The sequence below is a fragment of the Pinus tabuliformis genome, chromosome 8 (assembly GCF_031772625.1).
Source record: "Pinus tabuliformis cultivar Carrire ecotype Pingquan chromosome 8, CPIR1, whole genome shotgun sequence".
NCBI lineage: Eukaryota > Viridiplantae > Streptophyta > Pinopsida > Pinales > Pinaceae > Pinus > Pinus tabuliformis.
In genome coordinates this window covers 743977381-743990473 of record NC_142294.1, presented here as the reverse complement: position 1 = coordinate 743990473, position 13093 = coordinate 743977381, and the positions used below count along the sequence as shown (strand labels likewise).

The 13093-nt window shown below is 30.3% G+C and overlaps 1 protein-coding gene across 1 annotated transcript; it reads left to right on the top strand.

The window, feature by feature from the left end:
- The first annotated feature begins 10163 nt into the window (after positions 1-10163).
- On the top strand, positions 10164-11408 carry LOC149237726 (F-box/kelch-repeat protein At3g24760-like). Its single transcript, XM_089369370.1, has one exon. It carries the CDS (start codon positions 10164-10166, stop codon positions 11406-11408), a length of 1245 nt encoding a protein of 414 aa, XP_089225496.1.
- The last annotated feature ends 1685 nt before the right edge of the window (positions 11409-13093 follow it).

Here is a 13093-nt window from a genome sequence, read left to right as displayed (position 1 = left end):
AATCACATCATGCATATTACTTAAAAATTAATCTTGTTTGTTCCTATTTAATGTGAATTTATTACATTTTATAGGTTGTAGTAATGCATCTCCAATGAGAAGAAGATTATAGTTGTTCATAACTAATATAGCACACTAGTTACTTCCTTTTATAAACCATCACATTTTATCCAATAGCCATAAACAATAGCTTTTCAAATCCTCTTTCATTTTGAGAATGATGTCCAAAATTCCAATTTATCACCAAATTAATAGTATTAAAATATGACATAAGATCTGGCAAAAGTATGAATGTTGATTCTTAAAATTAATTAAGATTATATTTTTATATATTATAAGCATTATACATGTTATATTAAATGTAATATACACTAATAACAAAAAAATATAATATTGGTAAATGCTTATAAATGACTAAATACCTAGCTACTACTAGCTCCTGTAATATAACTATCGATCTCAACATAATGATTTAACATGGAGAGGCCACATAAAACCAACCAAAAGTGTTTCAAATATCACAAACAGTTACAATGGAAATACCTTAAATTCTATTTGTCAATAAAGTGAAAATATACATATTACACAATGTGCATGTGTCTAATCTCATTAACCATATTTAAAATGTGATCAATCAATTTTATTAGGGTGAATTGGTAATTTATTGGAGTAATTTGGGTAAGGGCCCCATAAGGGTGGGGGAACCTACTCTTTGAGCCTTATCACAAGGATGGAGAGCCTACTATTTAAGTTTATTTAATATAAACTTAAATAAAATATTTTTTGCTTTATTTTCAATTATTATTTATTAATTTATATTAATTCGTAATATAATTCAATTTTCCTTCGCATATTATTATTCTTATTCTAAATTACGGACAATAATGATAATAGTCTAAAACGTCCAATGATATAGTCTATATATTTTATCATTTACAACCAAAAAAAGTTGTTGGTAGCTTTTATTTTGACGCAAGGAAATTCACATTGTTTGATTGGAGAAAAGATAATCATGAGTCAATCCAAACTCTTTCTGGATAGATAGATTCTAATGGACAATGTGGTAGAATGGTAGCTAACCATGATTTTGTTCATCACCTAAGATTGGAACAGATTGGAGTGCCAAGCATAGGCAAAACTAAGATTTTGTTTGCGCATAGGCTTTTGGGGATTCTCATTATTTTGCATAAATAAAATGTAGTTTATAAAAAACAATTATGTTTTGTTGGATTCAAAAATGCATCGTGATTGTTGGAAACACGATTGCCGTTACACCAAAATCCACAAATGTTAGTGTAAGTTGATAATTTCAAGTAGTAATTTAAAACTAGACAAATAAACGCATACTTACCGATTTGCACAATACGTGTTCAATTCCTACACAAAATGTACTAACATCTTAGACAGTAAACAATTTGTTACGGTGAAACAAAACAATGATCGAGAACATGAAGTAGGCTCTTGGAAAATCCATTCGTGGTGATAACACAATCGATCACAACTTGCGGTATTTCAAAAAAAGACGAGACGAGGTGTTGGAGTACTTCTCAGTGTGAAAAACATAAAGGAATCGAAATAGGTTGAGTGGGTGACTAGTGACAATTTAGAGGAAGAAGATAGGAGAGGAGGTGTTGGAGTATTGTTCTAACGTGAAAAACATCCAAGAATCAAAATAGATTGAGTGGGTGACTATCTATTTTATGTGCAAATGATGAATTTCGTAGGCCTTAAGTTTTTTTTAGTCATTGCTAACAACAGTGGTATGGTCACCTGAGGTGACTCAAAAACACTAGTCGATGGGAGTGGTGATGGTTAAACCAGACGAGGGAAAACCAAAGAAGGTTTCGATGAGAGAAGGGCGTTGAGTAATTGTGCTGGATTATGAAAGAGAGGGACTATTGGAATCAATAGCAAGGAATTATTAACATTTATTTTAATAAATATGTTTTTGCTTGTGATAATTTTTAGATTTAAAGCTAAAAAATATCTATTTCCAAAATCTTAAAGTAAATGAAATTTACTCCAAAGAAATCATGAACGTTAGCAACATGGTAGGCATCTATTACTGTGGCATGATGCTCCGGATGATAGCTCGATGCATCAGTGATGCACCTATATATAATATATTATTAAGTCATTACGATGGAGTCTTTTATTTGTATATCTGTTATGCACAATGGTGTGAGTATTAGGTTTATGTATATTTTTTTTGAATATATAATTATATTAGAGTAATTTATAAGTAGGTCAGTTTTATATCTGGTGTGATAGGAGGTTGATTTTAACTTCCACTACTATAAACTCTAGGTGTTTACATATGTCCTTTCATGTATGTGATAAGTAGGTGGATTTGAACACCAAACTTTACACACATATTTCATTTACACAACCATGAGTTGTTCCCCAATGGCTAGTGTAATTATTATGTTAGTGTGTATTGGTTTAATAAGGAAACAATATCTCAATTCCATATATTTGTATTGGAAGATGAATACTTTGGGTCTTTAAAGAAAAATAGGAGGAGAGATACAACATATTTTCTTCCTTGGACAACATTAAACGAGTTCAAATAAATCAACTCTTTTATTTGGAAAGACTCGATGTAACGCTTACACATCTGGAAAGTCATCTGCAGTGTGAATCTGACCCCTTCTCTTCCAGTATCTAGCACCAAAGACATGGTGCCTGTAACTTCCACACTTGAATGACTAAAATGTCTAATGGCAATTTTTGTATTATAGTATTACAGTGGTTAAGTTTAAGTTTATTTCATTATATATGTTAGTTTTTTTTTACTACTTTTTTATTATTTAGATGGTTAAAAATATATGACCTCTCCAAACAAATTAAAACCACTTACAAAACAAAATAGTTGATGTATTTTACTTTAATTATATTTCAAAAAAATAAAAATATTAATTAAAAAATAAAATATTCAATATATTCAACAAATAAGCATTCCCATATGATTACATACATAATATTATAAGATAATAATAATAAGTTAAAAATATTAATTAAAAAATAAAATATTCAATATATTCAACAAAGAAGCATTCCCATGTGAATACCATACATATAATATAATATATAAATGATTGAATGATGTATTTTGCTTTAATTATATTCCCAAAATATAAAAATATTAATTAAAAACTAAAATATTCAATATATTTAACAAATAAGCATTTCCATGTGAGGTATAATATTATAGGATAATAATAATAGGTCACCTTATGCAAGTTTGGTTCTCTATGGATGCATCTAAGTTACTAAGGACATTATTTGACATAAAAGTAATGTCGGTAATGAAAATAATTTACTGTAAAATTAATATTAATAACTGAAAATATATTTAATATAAAGTTAATATTAATAAATAAAAAATTATCTAAAAAAATATTCTCTAAATTTTAATTTTATAAATAAATTAAATATCATTTTCAGCTATGTTGATATTACATCTATAATTTATTATTTATGTAAAATAATTAATTATAGGTTCATATTATATGTATAATTTATTATTTATTTAAAATAATTACTTATATAATTTTTTTTATTTAAAATTGATTAATTATATAATTTTTTTCTTATTTATTATAAAAAAATATTGGAAAAATAATATATAATGTTTTCAATAATGTTAGACAAGAAAAGTTGCATCCATGAATATAAAATTTAAATTATTTATAACAGATAAAGATAATACTAAAAAATAAATGAAATATTATGTAATTTATTCAACCAATGAAGAAAAAAATATTTTTATTTTATAATATATTTACTTTAAATTAAGAGGTAGTTAGTCAAGTGAAAGTTTTTCCCTCTATCAATTTGAATATTGAATTATGACAGGCTTTTCCACTTACCTAAAAAAACATATTTACTCTAAATTCTTTTTAAAAATTTATTCTTCCCATTTTAATAGTATGCAAATAACTTAAAATTATATATGTGTGTGGGAGGGGGAATTATATGTTGATTTAAATAATAATTAACATATCTAGTTTTCGTATATTAACTTAATAATAATAATAATAATAATAATATAAATAAAAATTCTATAAAATTATAATTGATAAAAATGTGTTTCCAAAATTACATATTATATAGTTAAATTTTTATTTAAATTTATTTATTTAATTTGAGGAGAAGTTTTCAAACTCATATATATTTAATTTAATTTAATTTACTAATTTTGTGTGAGAGGTGCTCTCCAACCCAATATGCTAGAGATGTTGCATAAAAAGATTAATGTAATGTAAACATTTTAACTAGGTCAAAATAAAATAATAAAATAAAAATAATGAAATAAAAATAACCCTATAAAAATAAAATAGTAGTAAAAATAAAAATGGCCTATGGTACTGAGAACTCATGGTATTGACCCATGGTGTTCATGTGGAATGTAGTTTATTTAAAGGTGGAAATTAAACTAGTGTGGATTCATCTTAACTCTGGATCTACCAAAAACCTACCGTGATCTCATCTCTTTTAACAAAAGAGACTTTGCATACCAAGAAATTTGATCCAGGATTTGATAGAACCAAAATTAAGATAGATCTAAATTGATAACTTAATAATAAATAAATGATAAATATCAATATTAATAAATTATAACAAAAAAAATTGATTTTTAAATTATACTTAACAAATTATAATGGATAAAAATATGTTTATATATATATATATATATATATATATATATATATATATATATATATCATTCATTCATTTTGAAGCACTTAATTTTCAAAATAAAATTTATATATTTATATTTATTTATTTAATTGGAATGAACAATGAAATAGATAGTATTCTGAAGCAATTAATTATTTTCCATATATATGTGATTAGAAAATTTTTTATATATATATAAAGAGTTTTAACCTAACACGAGTTGAGTAATAGATATTTTTGGTGGTGTATTTCTTATGTGACATCCACCTACCCAAAAGAAAAGTGATTGACATTACTGTTGATTACACTAATCTAATTAATACAAATCGTGAGAGTAACTTCATGGGCATGCTATCATGCCCGCTAATGACCATAGGAATGTCACATTAACTTGCTATCATGCTAACCAGACCCTAGCACTATAACATTTCATCTTTCAAATTGAAAGTTTGAATGTAAAGACGTTGGAAGAGAAGCGCCCATTAAAAACTTTTCATAGACACCATAAGGGAAGTGACAATTTATTCGGTTATTTTATAATATGTTAAATTATCCGATGTACATATGCAATTTTAGTGTAAATGATTTATAAAAGGATTATTTTACGAGTATTAAAAGGAAGCTGCCATTTTTCCAAAGGATTTGGTGGAATATTTGGTTGTGTAATGTAGGCTTTTATTATTTATTTATTTTTATGGGTGATTTTCTTTTTAACTTAAATGTAAAAGAATAATTTTAATTTTAAATGGAATTTAATATATTATGTGGAGTGTAAAAGAATAATTTTTATTTTAAATGAAATTTTATATATGTGAAAATGTAAAAGAATAATTTTTATTTTAAATGAAATTTTATATATGTGGAAAGTAAAAGTTTAAAAAACATTTTTTAAATAAAAAATAAATATTTGTGATATTTTCTAATTAATTTTTTTTGGAAATCTTAAATATTTTCCTAATCTTATTATGTGAAGATGGAGAAAAGTTTATAAATTTAAAGGTAAAAAAGAAAGATGTTCAAAAGAAGTTTGTTTTTTTTTCAAAATGATTTCCATATACTCACAATTTTTTTTAAACGATTGTATTTATATTAATAAATCTGAAATCTGGCCAGAACTATTACCAATATTAACCAGAACCATTACAAATATTAGTCATGACAATTTTTCATTTTTCCAAAACTGCGCTGACCAAAGACAGATTTTTTATTCTTCTCTAGATTATCAACATGGTTCTCCTGGTATATTCTCAAAAAAATAAAAAATAAATACAGTTCACTTGAACATACTTACATAACATATATATATATATTTATATATTTACATAAGTATTAACAAAAAACCACTACTGTATTGTATCAATTCAGCTTCACACAACATGGTTCTCCTTGTATATTCTCAAAAAAATAAAAAATAAATACAGTTCACTTGAACATACTTACATAACATATATATATATATTTACATACGTATTAACAAAAAACCACTACTGTATTGTATCAATTCAGCTTCATCTGTGAGATGTTTCGGTGCATCTTCCAATGCATAAATGCAATTTTAGTGTAACTTGTTTATTAAAGGATTTTTTTATTAGTATTAAAAGGAAGTGGTCATTTTTCCAAAGGATTTGGTAGAATATTTGGTTGTGTAAGTAGAATATTTGGTTGTGTAATGTAGATTTTTATTATTATTATTTTTCATTGAATTTTTATTTTTTTAAATTTAAATGTGAAAGAATAATTTGTATTTTAAAAGAAATTTAAATATATATGAGAGAACAAAAATTTAAAAAACAATTTTTTTTATAGAAAAATAAATATTTGTGATATTTTTATAATTAATTTATTTTTGAAAAGCTCATATATCTTTTTAATTTTATTATGTGAAGATGGAGAGAAACTTATAAACCTAAAGATAAAAAGGGAATATGTTCGAATCTTTGATGGTGGATGAGAAGTTTGTTTTTTCCTTTTCAAAATGAATTCCATACACTTGTAAAAATAAATCTTATTTTTTTTTTAAGAAAAGATTGTATTTATATTAATAAATCTGGAATCTGACAACAACCATTACATATATTAATGATGATAGTTCTTCATTTTTCCAAAAATGCTCTCACAAAGACAGAGAGATTTTACATTCTTCTTCTCCATATTATCAGCATGGTTCTCCTTACATTCTCCAAAAGATACCATTCACTTTAACATACTTGCATAACATATAAATATTTACATAGTACTAATAAAAAACCACTACTATATCTATTCAACTCCCTTTGTGGGATGTTGTGTTGCATCTTCCATGTCTTCCTCTTCTATGTCCCCTCACTGGCCCTCGACCTCAAGTTCCTGCTGCTCCACTTCCTGCTTTATCTCCATTTGCACAGTGAACTTTGGAGAGGAGACTCCCACATCTATGCACGATGGATCATTGCCATCACCCTCCTCAAGTCCGAAGACTTATTTTAGGATAGACGCCATAGAAATCTCCACCCTCTCGTTGAGATTCTCGATCTTTCTATCTAGAGTTCCTAACCTCGTCATTATGACTTCCGCAAATGCCTAGACACTCTCTATATCCTTTTTCAAACTCTCTAAATGATTCGCAACGAAGGTGAAATGAGACCTGTCCTCCGAGATAATTTGTCCTCCTATCCTTGAGACCATTTCCTCAACCTTTGCCTGAAAGCTTCAAAGGAATTCCCAAATGCATCTCCAACACCATTTCCTGGCGATGAAGCCATCAATTCGCCCCGACAGGAATGCACATCTAACCATAGTGGATAGACCTTCCAAAGCCATCTTCTTATAGCTATAATCAGCTCCAATTTAATAGCTCGAGAGGATTTTCCATGTTTAATGTGATGCATTAATTCCTTCCATGCAACCATGCCAGAATTCATTACTATTTTCCTCGAGTTGAATGGCCACATAATCAAACTGAGTCGATCCTCCTCGAGCTCAAAGGTCACCCTTTCATCACATCCTTTTTGCCTTAAATTACTTCCTGCACAAGCCTAGTAGAATATTTCTACTTCGTCTGCTTGTGTTTCACTCTTGATCTGATTATTTCGGGGAATATTCTTTTCCTTTGTTAGTTCTTTGGAGAGAGTTGGTAATTAATCTATGTTGTTTCCCCTCTATTAAGTCAGAACGGGAGTGAAGTGCATTGTCTCGCAAGAATTTGGATTGATATTCATGCAATAGGAATCCTATGTTCTTGGATTTTTTATTGCTATTCATGCTTTATGGTGTCTTGTCTATTTATTTCCTCTATGTATTGGTGTGATTATCTTGGTGTGATCAAGTTCTTCAGGTGCTGGCGAAACTGGATCTAATATAAATATTGACTTGGTGAAAGGGGAAATTCACTAAGGTGGACGAACCCAGATACTGATCTAGACAACGACATTGTCTTGTGTGCAAGGGATGATTGGTAGTTGTGGTTATATTTTGGTGTAGTTGTGGGGGATGGGTGGTGCCACTATTATACTGTTCTGGGCCAAGGTCTAAAAGTAGGTTGGTGTGATAGGTGGTTGAGTATAACTAGGAGAAACTGTGTCCGTGAATTTGGTGGTTCAGAGTATGCGGCAAAATCTCGCTGGGATTTGACCCTTTAGTTAGGGTGCTTTGTTGGCCAGAGACAATACGAAATATCGAGTAGGAATGGGTCAAATGAAAGAACATTGGACTAGGCGAGGAGAGGGTTTGCATACTATGAGGAGAGAACTCAGAGAGGGAGCTTGAGGCTACAAGATATAGTGGTAGGATTTGCAGCAAGGTGTAGGGAACATATCCCTGTGCAGGTATAGGGAGAGTTGACCAAGTCTGAAAGGGAAGCTTCTTCTCAAAGAACTTCCCTTCCAAACTTTAGGGTGGTGTTAGAGTCGACAAATTGGATTCTGAATATTGGGAACACATGTGGTAGAGCCAATCAGTGTCTACAAACTGTAGATAGGTATTGACAAATAAAACTCCTCTTTGGACACAAGGCAATGGATAATCAAGAGTGTAGAAGGGGTCTTCTGCAAACCATGAATCATATGCATCGCATATAGCATTATGATTGCATGTTGGAAAAGATAAATCACAAAGTGACAAGGATCAAGCAATACCTTAACATCCCTGTAGTGACTCTTAGAACTTCAGATGACTCAGTGAACTCTATTCTAGTTGCGAGCTCATCATCAGAATTGCAAATTACATATATGGCCAATTAGGTGAATGTCCTAGCATAGATTTGTTTAGTGTTAGTGTTTTTAATTTTTAGTTGTCTCTATTGTCCCTTAGAAAAGTATAATTTTAGTTGTGATTGGGTCTCTTGGGAGTGACTAAATAGCTCTTCGTAAGTGCTGATATAATTTTCTATTTTAATTAATAATTTTCTATTTTGTTTAATAATGAAAGTAAAATAAATCATATTTCAAAAGTTTCACGTTCACTAAAATGGGATTGGGATAGTCAGTATATTCTCACCGAACTTAAAAACTCATTTGTGTTATGAATTCAGGAATTCTTAAGAGACAATGATATGATGATTGCGAGATGAACTTTTGGTTTACGTAAATCAATCGTATTACGTACATCATTTTTCATGTTAGTCCACTGAATGAGGCTGAGTGAAGGGCAATAATTTCGCCATGAATTCTTCCAGTGCACTCCACATGACTCCAGAGTCAGAGAATCGTGCCACTTTCCTACCTCCTCATCTCCATCTTCCACTTTCCTCGCCATCACACATTTCACTCTCACGTTCTCCACTTGCCTGCTCCTCACATTTTTCATTCCCACGTTCTCCAATTCCAACTCTTACCTCACTATTTCATCACATAAAACATTCCAGAAAACCTGAAAGAAAACTCAAAACCCAAAAAAAATTAAAAATTCAGTGAAAATACGGGCCAGCATTGCAAAAGAACAACTACGTTAAACCCAAATGTAAACCCTAATGCAATGTTACAGTTTCTGCGAAAATCTGAAAAAAGACAGCGTTCGTATAATTGTAACAAAGTGTTACAACTTACAAACCTAACTATAACGATTGCAAGTCAACGTGAGAGAGAGTAATATATAAGTGAAGCGCCAAATATGTAGAGTAATTTTGTTTCAATCCCATTTTCTGAACACGGTTATTACAAGGAAAGTGGAAAATATGGAGGTTCATGATTCATCCCTTATCTAAACCTTACGTTTCATTAGCAGCCACTGGTTTTTTATTCATATTTATTCTTTAACTTGAAAGATATATATATTACTTTGGAAAGAAAAAATTGAATAGTTGGGTTACAAATTTAAATTCATATTCACCCATTTCACTGTTGGAGTGCCAATTGCTCAAAACATCTTTTCAGTAGCAGTGAGAGGGAAGGAACTCCATGTCTGATGGGTCCGACCGCACCTTATCGTCATCCAAAGGCCTTCAGATCACAATATATAAATCCAAGACCCACTTCAAGTTATAGGAGTTCGGTCTTGAAATTTCAATGGATAATTTTGAGGGATCGTCCAGAATTTCACTGTTATCAGATGAGCTGATCCAGATAATTCTTGCTTCTCTCCCCATCACAGATCTTTTGAATGCCGCCGTCGTTTGCAAGGAGTGGCGCTCCTTCATCGCTTCCAGTCATTTGCTACGCGCCGTGTCTTTTCCTATTCATGCATCGAAGCCCTGGCTATTTGTTCTTGGGCAATCAAAAAGCCTCTGCTCTGGCAAAAATAGAGTCATAGGATTCGATCCTCTGGCCTGGAGGTGGAATCGTATTGGTTTTCCTGCATCGATCGATTCAGATTGCGGCGGCCCCAAGAAATTCGAAGAGCCTTGTAGTATTACGATGAATGTTGAGGAAGGGAATGGGATCTTATTTTATCTCGCAGGGCGCCGTATCAAGTACACTTTGAGTTTTCTAAATCCAAAAGGTAAATGGGAGGAGAGCCCTCCCATGAGCTGTTGGAGGCATCAACATCCCCTGCTCTGCTACCTTGGAGGTCGCACCCATAATCATATCTTCGTTGTTGGTGGGGTCTGTGATTTTGAAAGAGAAGACATTGATCCATTATGCACCGAGATGTTTGATCTGAATTCAGGTGTGTGGGAGTTGTTGGATCCCCTGCCATACCGATTCAAAGCAAGCGCGTCCTCTACATGGCTCTCCTCTGCTGTTTTCAATGACAGAATTTACTTGCTGGAAAGATATAGCGGAGATTGCTGCTATTTTGATTTGCAAACGAAGCGCTGGGAAATTGTTGGGACACTGAGACCCCCTCCTCCTTCAATATCAGCAGTTCATGCTGAGCAGGGGAGTTTGATCCTAGTGTCAGGCAACTCGAAGAAGGGTTTGATTGTGGGAGGATTAAGGCGAGACGATGGTGGGATGAGTTTCAGACTGTGGAACTTCAATCATATTGTAACCAATGGGGCCACCAATGTTGAGTGCACAGAGATAGATCGAATGCCTTCTCACATGTTTAATTTGGTCACTGGAAAAGACGAGGAAGAGGAAGAAGAAGAGGGATGGTGGGAAGCTACAGTGAAATGCAAGGGCATGGGAGATCTAATATACATATACAGCGATCGTAGCAACCATGTGTGCATTTGTGATATTAGTGGTCATGGCCAATTGTGGCGGATGTTACCAAATCAAGATGGATTCTTTCTTGGTACACATAACTACAGCGGGAGATTCAAGTATGTATGTTCACCTGTAACTCTGCATCAAATGTCCCTGTAGATAAACCATTCTTGAAACCCATCGTGCTTTATGTAAAAAGGACGTGTGACAGCGAAGGGATTCTTCATTTTTCAAGTCAATTTGTGTTGTAGCTTCATAGATAAGGCACGACAGTGGCCATGTTTTATTTTTTTGTACAAATCAGTTTTTATGATTCAGTGATAAAAGAAGCGTGTGGATTATATACTTCTGCCTTCTGTTCATCCAAAACGGATCGCTATTTTTTAATAATTTATACAGGTAGATGTTAGAAAGGAAACGCGACACTTTCACATGCCATATTATCAATCATTAAGGCACCCTGCTAAAAAATTCGTAGTCAAACATGTGTTGGTGGCAGAGAGCATGTGCAGAAAATTCCGAGTGAACCATGAGAATAAAAATATCTGAGCTCTGTCTAAATGTTGAGTTATTTAAAATGGTTTAAGAACTTTCTATTGGGCCGATCAGATAAGCGAGTGACTTTTTAATCACCGGATGTGGATAAGTTTAAGATTTATTAAAATTATTAATTATATTTAGGTGTTTAGAATTTTATTTTAATTATTAAAATTATTAAGTGGATGATAGTGATTTAATTTTCAATATTGTTAATAAGAATTTTTTGCATTTTGAAATGTCTATATGTTTAATTTATATATTATATTTTTATCAGTAATAATAATTATGATTTTTTTTAATTTTAGCAATATGAGATGTATGGTGAAGTAAGTGTTTTAATGGTTATTTTGGATTCGATGCCTATTTGCCAACCATTTAATTTATATGGTTGCACTAGCTAATATTTAATTTAACTCATAAGGTGTAGACTAGTTGGTTTGAGTAGGGTTTAATTTTCATTGGATTTCAAATCATTTAATTTATATGGTTTGGTAGTTATTATTTAATTTAAGTCATGAGGTGTAGACTAGTTGATTTGAGTAGAATTTAGTCCTCACCAGATTTCAAGTTCAAATCTTATGAAAAAAAGTTGAAAATGGATCTCAAAGGGTGTCCAAACTCTACTAGCTTAACACAAACGTCATCAAAACAATTTTATTTCAATATTTATTTATATAATTCTATATCGAAAATTTTATTTTATTCATTATTTTCTTTATTATAATATATTTATGACTTTTAATTCCAATATTTAATTATATAATTTTATAAAAAAAAAATTTTAATCATTATTTTTTATAAGAATATATATAAACCTTTTTTATTTTTATTTTTTATAATATATATAAACATTTTTTATTTTTATTTTTATTTTTCAATAACCCTGTTATAAATATATTTTCTAAAATATCATATAATTAATTATAATCTAATCAATTTCGAAAATAAAAGCATTATCTTATCACGCTTTATCATTTCCATTATAATTGTAATTAGTGTATTTTTTTGGTAATTAAATCACTATGATATAATTTATTTAAAGTAAAGATACGATGATATCAATAAGGCTAAAATAAATACATTTTCTTATCACACTTTATCATTTCTATTATAATTGTAATTAGTGTATTTTTTTGGGTAATTAAATCACTATGATATAATTTATTTAAAGTGAAATACGATGATATCAATATAGCTATGTTATGGGGAAGTGTACTTGATCTAAAGAGTTGGAAGTTAGAGTGTTATAGCCACTTTTACACCATCGAATTAGAGATATGATTGAATATATAGATTTCACTCTT